The sequence below is a fragment of the Lepisosteus oculatus genome, chromosome 22 (genome assembly GCF_040954835.1).
Source record: "Lepisosteus oculatus isolate fLepOcu1 chromosome 22, fLepOcu1.hap2, whole genome shotgun sequence".
NCBI lineage: Eukaryota > Metazoa > Chordata > Actinopteri > Semionotiformes > Lepisosteidae > Lepisosteus > Lepisosteus oculatus.
Window position 1 is genome coordinate 10571378 of NC_090717.1, and position 10848 is coordinate 10582225.

At 42.9% G+C, this 10848-nt stretch overlaps 1 protein-coding gene across 1 annotated transcript; it reads left to right on the forward strand.

Annotated features, from left to right (window-relative positions):
• The first annotated feature begins 2976 nt into the window (after nucleotides 1–2976).
• On the forward strand, nucleotides 2977–10848 carry mtfp1 (mitochondrial fission process 1). Its single transcript, XM_006640432.3, has 4 exons — nucleotides 2977–3475; nucleotides 6495–6622; nucleotides 7548–7780; nucleotides 8448–10848. The coding sequence occupies exons 1-4, from the start codon at nucleotides 3406–3408 to the stop codon at nucleotides 8515–8517; spliced, it is 501 nt and encodes a 166-aa protein (XP_006640495.1). The 5' UTR covers nucleotides 2977–3405; the 3' UTR covers nucleotides 8518–10848.

A 10848-nucleotide genomic window follows, 5' to 3' on the forward strand; every position in this document is an offset into this window, starting at 1 on the left:
AACTCAAGACCTTGTAGAATGGCATCATTTTTCATAGACAATTATTATTTGATTCACATCAGCATAAATGTGCTAAGTGTCATGACTTGTACGAGACATAATTGTGAAAAAAATACTCTGACTCCTCTTTAGACATAATGCTTCGATACATTACAATTTATTTTTTTTGCCCGAACTAAAAAGTTCAGGAGGAGTTACTATGTTAGTTAATTGGGTTAGGTGTTTTCTTATTTTGTTATTTTTAACTATGTTCTCGAAAATGTATTGCTTGTGTACTCCTTTCATTGGTGAAGAGACACCAGTTTCCCAATGACCGCTGGTGCAACACGAGAGCCCATATTCACATTTTTAGGTATTCGTTTCCAGATCGATATAATTTAACAACAACAAAAAAAAAATTGTAAGCACGAGCATAATAATATCATGATCAGACTGTAATGTATAGACTTTACATTTCTATTCATTTTTAAAATACAAAGCAGAAGGTGTTACCCCCTACCTTAAATATACGATTAAAATTGTTCAAATACCATGTATTCATTACAGAAAGCAGCGGAGACAGTTATATTGCAAATAAAAAATGTATTTATTTCGAAGAGTACGGGACATTGTGAATCAATTAAGACGTTAAAATAAAATAAAATAACCCGATGTAGTTATTTTGAAAATAAGTAAACCATTTTAAAAATAGTTTCTCATTGACTGTAAACGAGCCGATCCGCCTGGCGCTGCTGGCTTGAACAGCTCTCGGACCCGTGATTGGCTAAACCCCCGAACAGCTCGGGCCGCGATTGGATGAAGAGTGAGAATCGACACTCTGATTGGGTAAAGCGCCACAGCGGAAGTTCTGTGTACCGTGTGTGCTGTATGAGCACGCTGGATACACAGTAACAGTAACACATCCATTGGTTTCCGATTACTGATCAATCTAAGAGAAGTCGCACTGAGGTCAAAACTGAATAGCAGACAAAGAATGTCATGGCATCCACAGCGCATTTACGACTCCGATAGCATGTCACGATAGGAGTGCGCGCATCATAATCACATCGCAATACTCATTGCGACTGGCGCATCACTGTCATGGCACCGCTGTCGCAACATTAAGTCCATATATCGCGATATGACAAACGCGCCCCCACACCCATGTCGCGACATGAAGCCCGCATATCGCGATATGACGTACCCCGGGCAAAAATGCCCCGCCCCATGTCGCGACATGAAGCCCGTATATCGCGATATGACATACCCCGCCAAAATCCCACTGCCCCCATGTCGCGACATGAAGCCCATATATCGCGATATGACATAACCTGCCAAATGCCACTGCCCCCATGTCGCGACATGAAGCCCATATATCGCGATATGACATACCCTGACAAAACGCCCCACTCCCCATATCACGATATTGAGTCCATATGTTGCAATAGGAAATACCCTGACAGGATATGCTGACCCCATGTCGTGACACAAAGTCCATATATTGCAACACTTCCTATCTGGGTATATCATGTACTGATATGAGACCTTTTTTGCGACAGCGGTGCCAGGGGGCGCCAGTACTGATATACACAGCTGCGATATACATGTGATATACATGGGGTCCCTATCATGAGATGCTGTGGAGGTCTTGTCGCGATGGTATCCCACAATTACGCGTTCGGCAACAGAATGTAAAGAAAATGATAACGTGACTTAGAAAATAAAACCCATAGATCTTTGGTGATTTTACAAACATTACAACCACAGGTTTATGTCATAGATGGTTAACTTGTTGGCGTACGTCATGTCTTAGTATTACTCACGTCTGAAGAGGCTCATATGTTTAAGGATATTGATTGTCTTTAAAATGTTAAGGGTACGAGCTAAACTGTCTATTGTCTGTTGCTGCCTGTGTGTTGTAAAGATCACCTTAACTATTTAGAGACCGACGTTCAACATCATTTCCAGTAAACTGTGCGTATTGCTTTAAAATTCAAAGCAAAAGTTTTCTTACAATACTTATTAAGTTCTACCGTCACAAAACAGAGTATATTAAAGACGTAGAGTTTAGTACAAAATTGCATCATCTGGTGTGTAACTGTTCAAGGAAACGTACTGCATTAAAGCTCTGTATTGTTCCCCGACCATAAAGGTGTGAAATTGCAAAGACTGTGATCAACTGATTAAAAGATCACAGTTGAAAGATCTGGTGATCGTGATCTTGCTGTTTTTGTACGTCACAGGATGACGTCACAGCCAGAAAAAGAAGGCGCTATAGTGAAATATCTTGAAACATCCACCCCACCCGACCAGACAGACTGCACCCTTTGTTTTGATCACAGTCAGGAGTTCAAGTATCGAGTGTGTTGGTACCTGCAACCTTCGTTGTAGAGTGTCACGTTATAACCCGAAAAAGTAAGGCGCTATATCTCGGAAACGAAAGCAGCACACACGCTATTTTCAGCGTCACAGAGCAATGAGGGGGGTTTCACCGTTTGTGCTGTTTTTTTTTACGGGGGCAGCTTCACCGGAGCTCAGTGTGGAGAGGGGGAGTGGCGAGGGACATTGTCCGGGAGAGAGAGGGGGCGGAAAGGTGTCTGTCGGATTTGTGCTGTTGTGTACTGTGTCTTATCGTCATCATCAGTCTGGGTGTATTTAAACGACACGGTTCTTAAGTTCTGCTCTGGTACGACTTCGTCAGCCTGAGCTGTTATGACGGCAAACTGCTGTGTATAATCAGTGCACTGGTAGCAAGTACAGGCATGCGCGAACTCCTCAGGCCACTCCACCTCAATGACCTTGTTTTAATCGCGACAGGCCAAAATCGTTATTAGTGTTATTAGTGCACTGTGACACAGATTCAGGGTGTCTCTAGGGATATAGTCCCCATATGATATGAAGGTGGTTAAGGGTGAGTTTGCAGTAACGCATCCTTTTGTGATATTCAGTCAGGCAGCTGCTGTAGCAGACCTCCTGGCACTTGGGGACCGTCGTTCACCTGGTGCAGTGCGCAGTATTTTTTTTTCACCACAAAACGCACGCTTTAATTAAGCCTGGGCACGTTAAACCGGGCTGTGGAGCGGTAAAGAGACCTTTAGTATTTATTTTGATCGAGAAGCTGAATTATAGAATGAAGGCACTCGTTTGCTTTCTAAAACGGGAAACTCAAATCATTTCTAAAAACGTGTCCCCCCCATTACTAAATTATGGCTAATCGCCACTGTAGTAAACCACAGTGAAACGTTTTATCTCTTTTAAACGCGCTTTTACCAGGTCGTCCTCGGTAACTAGGACTTTGAAAAGTGCTATATGGGTTTAGTCATCGCGTACAGTATTTGTAAAAACAGTGAAGAACGTGATAGTTTGCTGACGAGCCCTTAGTCGTGGACCCCGGCGATCGGACGCGCTTGCACTGTGCAGAGGGACATGGATCCGTCCCGGGCGCAGCCGGCCAAGGAGGTCGATATATATCGAGACACATGGGTCCGCTTTTTAGGTAAGCCCTAAAAAGTTATCGTGCAACTTATCGATTTGTCGCGTTTCCTTAGCCGGGGATGTGAGCTCCCGTCTTTAAGCGGCGTTTGCGTGAAACACCCTTCAAGGGCTGGGAATCACCTTTAACTTTAACTTTAACTACCAGGCAGTAGTACAACTTTATACTACTCTACTGTACTTCGCAAGAGACCAGCAGTACAACACGTGTAACGCCTGCTCCGTGTTGAAATATTGCCTTTCTTGTTACTCAAACAAATAAAAAAACTGAAATCAAGTTACGAATACAGTTAGTAGGGCTCTTTCTCAAACTTCAGCACTGCCAAACCACGATACACAAAACATCGAGGTACTGTTGCACTATTACAATATAAACAGTGAGTTTACAATATAAACAGGGACAGTTTATATTATGACTAATATTGTCTTTGTTGACACAGCAGCCTTTGTTATTTTGACATGCATTTGTAATTATATTTATAAATTATACTGTAATTGTTACCTTAGCTCTCATGCTCGATGTCTGTTGTACCAAAACATCCCTAAGTTGGATACAAAACACTCAGAAATAGTTTACTAATATTTATTTCCATCAAGTTATGAGACCTACTGTGTCTATATGTCTGAGGCTGTAAGACTCACGGTGAGGCAGCCTTAAAACCAGGAACCAGCGCTGGCAGTGAGCAAACAGGAAAGGCCTTCATTTTGTACAGGAAGCAAAATTGGAGCTGCACCCTCCAGACTCTGTCTTATTTACTCAATAAAATGATAGGGACATTTTGAAGAATTACTCAGCAAATACCAGTTTGGTTGTTTTTCTTGAAAATGGACATTTGGTTCCTGATGTCTGCATGATATACAGTATGAGCCACTAAACACTACTGCATACTCGTTTTAGGGGTGTGAAGAAAGTGCTGATTTTGATTTATTATAATGCAATTGAGGTAAGGCAAACACGGTTAGCGCTGCTGTCTCACAGCACTGGAGCCCTGATTTCATTTCCTGCGGTGCCAGCTGTGTGGAGTTTGTATGTTCTGCCTGTGTTTGTGTGGTGTTCCTCCGGGCGCTCCGGTTTCCTCCCACAGTTCAAATACGTACTGGTAGGTTAACTTCTTTCTGGGAAAAGTGGCCCTGTGCGTATGGCTGTCTGCCCTGTGATGGACTGGCGTCCCATCCAGGGTGTATCCTGCCCTCTGCCTATTGCTTGCTGGGACAGGCTCCTGCTCCCTTGTGATCCTGAATTGAATAAAGTGGTTAGAAAATGGATGGATGGATTTCTTCTGTGCTTCAATAAAATCATTGTCCCAAGGTGTGAGTGTGTGCATATCTGTTAAGTTAAAAATGTGGAATGTTTCTGGACCATAACTGACCTCTTAAATATTAAGCAAGATCTGATTTCCATTGTACATTGACAAAAATATTTAGAGCAAATGAGTAAATGAAACCTGTACATCATCCCAGATAGTTCTTTATGAGCTAGGAGAGAGTTTGTCCCGGAAAAAGATTTCCACAATGCTATTTGCAATAAATTGTAATTTATTGTCTGACTTGATTTTCATATTAATTATTAATTAAGATGAGAACATCTTGTGCCCTTGATAAAGGTTACGGTACGTAATGCAGAACAGCAGTTTGCGTTCTTGACAGGATTGGATGAGACACAAATAGAATGCTTTTCTGCCGGGTGTCCATTAGGTGCCAGTAGAGATATCGTGTACAGTGCTTCTTGAGTTGATATCTAGTATTGTGTAGTATTCAATTACGTGAGAGTGAATTCAAATCTGTTGTATAATATACATTTACTTGGGAGTGAATTAATATCTAGTTTTGTACAGTATTATTCTACTTGACAGTGAATTAATATCTGGTATTGTACAGTATTCATTTACTTACTAGGTGTTCGTTTGCAAATCAGTCCCTGAGATCTTCCTTTTAACACCTCTGCCATGGAATGAACAACACTGCAGTGTTGTATAAAAGTTTAAGGGAAGAAAAAGATAATTTTTCACAGCAATAAAAACCCAATGGTCATGTAATATTTGATTTAACGTATGATACATTAACAAACAGGTTTAAAACCTAATTTTAAACAGCTGAGAGTTTTCAAGAATAATGTAATCTCTGCGTATGTGACATTCTTTGCACCCCAGAATGAGGCTGGTTCAGCTTTCTCAAGCTAAGCTGCTGCTCATTCAGCAAGGTTCCCATTTCCCATTTCAGCAATTTTACAACACTTTTATTGGCCCTGACTTGACCACCAGACATTTCTGTCAACATATAGTGTAGCAGTTTCTACCCTCCAGGTAACATTTTGTGCTGTAAATGTTCCTATTATTCAGGGCTGTAATTCTACTCTTGACGTGTTCTAATTTTGGGAACAGCTGAACTGACAGCACTCGCACAGTGGTTAGCATTACTGCCACGCAGTGCCTGGGCCCCGGGTGCCGTCTGTGTTGAGTACGCATGTCCTCACTGTGTTCGCGTAGGTTTCCTCTCGCAGTCCAAAGGCATGCTGGTAATTGAATTCTGGGAGAATTGGCCCTGACGTGAGTGTGTGCGTGTTTGTGCCTGCAGTGGACTGGCGTTTAGTCCAGGGTGTACCCTGCCTTGTGCCCGTTGCTTTCAGAAATGGGCTCCCACTCCCATGTGACCTTGAATTCACACTTAGAAAACTTTATTTTATTTTTTAAGGATTGATTTTTTAAAAAAGGCGGTTTTATTAAAAATGTTTTATCTCTGTGTTTCGATTGTGTTCTGCAGGCTGGATTAAATAAGCATTAGAAAAAAAATTTTCTATACACCAGTGATTTTATTAGTGTGACTTTGGCAGTATTTTTAACTGGTGGAAACGTTTCTTTCTCGTTCTTCCCCTGTGGACTGCATTTGATTCTGCTGCAGGTGTTTGAAAGTTGGTGGTTGGGCTCTTGCACCATGGAAACGATATCCCCATGTACGCAGGGGCTGCAGCGCGTTCGGAAAATGATTTTTTGCGATCTCTGTGGATTCGTCTTGGTCCCTTGCAGGCTATGCCAATGAGGTGGGAGAGGCATTCCGCGCCCTGGTGCCGGTGGGCGCGGTGTGGGCCAGCTATGCCGTCGCCACAGCTTACGTGACTGCCGATGCCGCAGACAAGGGCCAGAAGGCGGCACTGGTGAGTGTCCACCCAGAGCGTCCGCCAACACCGGGCAGTAACCCTTACATGTGCTGCGCTTGTGCTGCGACATTGCCTGTGCACACTCAGCTCGGGAATCAACTGCTGGAAACTCCCAGCGCAGCGGACAGGTGGCACTGAAGAACAACAGAGGCTCACACCCATAATTCCTGTTCGGGTTAATAATTCCTTGACTTGCACTTCCTCACATTGTGCGTGGAAGCTGTTGCACACCAACAGGGTTCTGAGTGATAGATTTCACCTGGGGCAGAATGATGCTGCAGTGTTTAGCGTTGCTGCCTCTCCTCCCAGCGCTGGGAGTCTGTATGTTCTCCCCGTGTTCACGTGGGTTTCCTGCATGCAGTCCGTAGCCATACTGGTTGGTTATTTGGCATCTGGGAAAACTGGTCCTGGCGTGAGTGTGTGTTTGCCCTGCAGTGGACTGGCGTCCCATCCAGGGTGTATCCCACCTTGTGGGGTAAGGCTTCAGCTCCCCTGCAGCCCTGTAGTGGATAAGCAGGTAGAAAGTGGATGGATGAAGATCCCGAAGAACGGTGAATAGCTTTGAAACTAAAACACAAACATTCCACAGAGTGGCACGCCCTGCGGCCAAGCCTGTATCTTCAGGAAGTTGTCTGCTGGCGAGTTAAAGGTAACATGGTGCTTCAGCCAGATTCCCCAAGTGTCCCTACACAATAGGCAGAGTGCCTCTTGGGTAAAATGAGGAGTCCCAGGCCAAACTGTTGAGATCTTTCTGTACAGGAAAGCGCAGGGAGATACTGTAAATTTCTCATTTAAATTCTATAACTTTTACAAGCCCTCAAAGACTAAAAACAGAAACAAGGCTACAAAATGAGCAGCCGAGTCAGAATCATTGAGAGATAACTAAGTTGTCTGCCATGGTTCTTCCCTTCCCTGTCCCCAGGAACATGGGGAGAAGCCAGGGAAGAGGCTTCGGGTGGGAGTGGCGGTGGTGGACACCTTCGTGTGGCAGGCCTTGGCCTCGGTCGCCATCCCCGGCTTCACCATCAACCGCGTCTGTGCTGCGTCGCTGTTCCTGCTGGGCCAAGCCACCCGCTGGCCCCTGCCCGTGCGCAAGTGGACCACCACGGCCATCGGGTTGTCCACCATCCCCTTCATCATCAAACCCATCGACAGGTGCGCAGGCTCTCCGCCGCAAGGCGTTGGCACCAGGGGAGGACTCTCGACACCCGGGAAATGCTGTCGTCACTTTCCTGTTCTGCCACCACATCAAAACAAGATTTTCTCATTGAACTGCGCAGCCCTGACAAAGAGATAACATGCACAAAACACCATCACGGAAAGCATGACCAAAATAGATCTAAGTATATCAGAATCCAGTACCTTGGCCTTGTGCATTATGTAAGGCCTGAGGGAAAACTCTCTGATGAATATTCCAGGATACAGTGAATTGCCAGAAGTAATAAAGGGACAATTGCATTTCAGAAAGAAAGTCTTTCATCCGGTGCCCTATGCAAGGCCTCTTGTAATATGTACTGCCAAAACAGAGGTGGGGTAAACACCGGTGGTGCTACATTCTACATTATTCATTGTTTGGTGGAGGTCAGCAGTCCTGTTATTTTCTCATTTCTTGTGCAGAAAAAGCAGATTCTAGGAAGCTGACCAACTGGCCCCCTGTAAGCAGTTGGTCAGTTTGTGGAAATGAGCTTTAGGTGCTGTGAAAAGTGCAAATTAGTCTGAGGTTGCTGTTCTTCGGACGTTATGTGCCTATCAACTTCAAGTTGACTTCTGCACCTTCCTGCAGACCCGGATGTTTTTAATGCTTGTGTGCCTTCTTCCTCAGGTCCGTGGACTACCTCCTGGACTCCACCCTTCGCAAGCTATATGACGATGGAGGGAAGCACGAGTCCTAACCAAGATGCTGGACACCTGCCCCAGTTTCACAGGCTGTGGGAGTTCTGCTGGGGGGAAGAGTCAGGACTGTCACCGTTCCCTGCTGGCGGGGGGACTGTGTTGTAACGTAAAGCACAGAAACACAGGGAATAAATCGTATAAGCGCTCTTCATATGTGTAGGTGTGTTAGGCAAAGTGAATTTCTAGATTTCATTACTAGTAGTTCTAGCACAGGTAAAAATCCATATGTAAAATACATTGTGTCCTACATTAGATACAGCTCCTCTGGCTCACACAGACATCTTCCTTGCACTCTGGCCTCTCCCCATGTTTGGGTTTTCAGTTCAACCATCAGTTCCTCAACACAAGGGAGTGAGGGACTTCAGGAGGATGTGGGACGTTTGCACACATATTAGTTGCCATTAAAATGGATTTATTGAAGAGCAAATATATATTTTATGTAAGTCAGATATTTTACTTTTATAAAATCGGGGTGAACACAGCTACTTTGTATTTTTATTTTCCTTTCCTTCAGTCACTGTGAATTGACTTGTACTTCACTGAAATTCTCATGCTGGATTTGGTTCACAATGCTTCCAGTGAGGAAGGGAGGTCTTAGCTCTTATCTCTCTAATGCTCCACTTGTAACTCTAGAGATTGCACTAGAGACTCCTGGGGCAGACGAGGGCTTCACGTCTGGACACATACTGTAGCATTGCGCTGTGTAATGACTTGTTTTGTGTAAGTGATAACATGCAGACCTGCAGGAGGTGACTCCTGGTTAGTGACTGTGATCCATTCTGTTACTTTTCACCTGATAGGTTCAGTTCAAAACACATCAGCTCCAGCCTTTGGATCTATCTTGCAGGTATCATATGGACATGCTCTTTTGCTTCTGCTGCAATGAATGTCTGGGTTAAGTGCTAACAGGCTAAGTATCAAGGGTGTTTCAGATGCAGATTTTCTAACTTCAAACTAACTTCAAATAATTCCTTATATATTTTCAAATACTAAGAATAAAACAAAGAAATCTCCCATAAGTTTTCTTATCCATTGCCTTTTTGCCTTTTGTTGGTGGAGCAAATTTGCATCTGGTGCAGCCTGTTTATGCAAACCTTTTCTTTTGTTTTTTACCAGAGAACATTTGTTGCAGAGGAGTAAGTACATACTGTATTGCATGGTTTCACTTTTGCACAGAGTTGTAAAAGAGTGCCATACATACAGTATGTTTTGTGTGTTTACAAACCTATATGTGCAAAGATTTGAAGATGTTTAATAAGCTACTGATTTTAATAGCAACCAATTCTGGAACATGACATTACACCTGTGGTATGGATCTTGTTCTTCACCTCATTAGCAGTGATGGCAAAATATCCAGTGCCTTAGTGGCTTTTAAATATAGCTTCTACCAATGGTCAGTTCATCAGTTCTCCAGCCTTTCCAAAGTGTGTCAAGTCTGTTGAACTGTTTATAATGCAACTTGCAGATGAGACTATCTCAGGCCTGTACCTGTACTTGTACTTGTAGTCAGTAACATGCTTGTTGGTTAAATGACATGGTCTGTTTAATTTCAGGAAGGTTTCTCTGTACCTGGGTCACATCTCCATAGTATATTACTCTTGGGACATAACTCTTGTATGTCAGTTTTGTTTTTGTGAAGTGTATAGAAGCACTTTCACTTCAATTTTGCAAGTTGCTGAATGCACCAAATTAATGCCTGAGTTTAAAAATGAACCCTTCCATGAAAATAAAACCTCTTTAATCCCTATCTCAGTTTCCTGGCTCTTGAAATCTGATCTGAATCTTAATCTGTTCCTTAGTCTGCAGACATGATCTCTTTGATTTGACAAATTTCTGTAGGTTAACTAACTATTTAAAGAGGTAGACCCAGACAGATGAGCAGATGATGTCATGCAAAAACATTTTAGTTTACACAGCATTCAAATTCAAGTTTCAGATGCACTTCATTGTTCATATACCTGAACAAAGTCACTTTGAATCCTAACAGTATGTCTAAATTGTCTCAGAAAAATTTACAGACCATTACATCTGTAGGAAAAGAAATCTGACAAAAGTTATTTTTTAAAACTTATTTTAAAAGCCATATTTGTTGCATGTGACCTACTGTGAAAGTGTTAAAAGCTTCTATCCTATAATCCCACAACTTGTTCTTTATCTGGATATATGGGATGAGAAAAAGTAAGAAAAAGTGACCCATCATTGTACTTATGTTCTAAATTGCTGTAATAATTTATTCACATTAAACATATCGGAACAAATGTGCCATGTTTGTAAAATCACAGTTGTGCATTTAACTGTACAAAGTGATTAAATAAACGGTTTCAAATTGT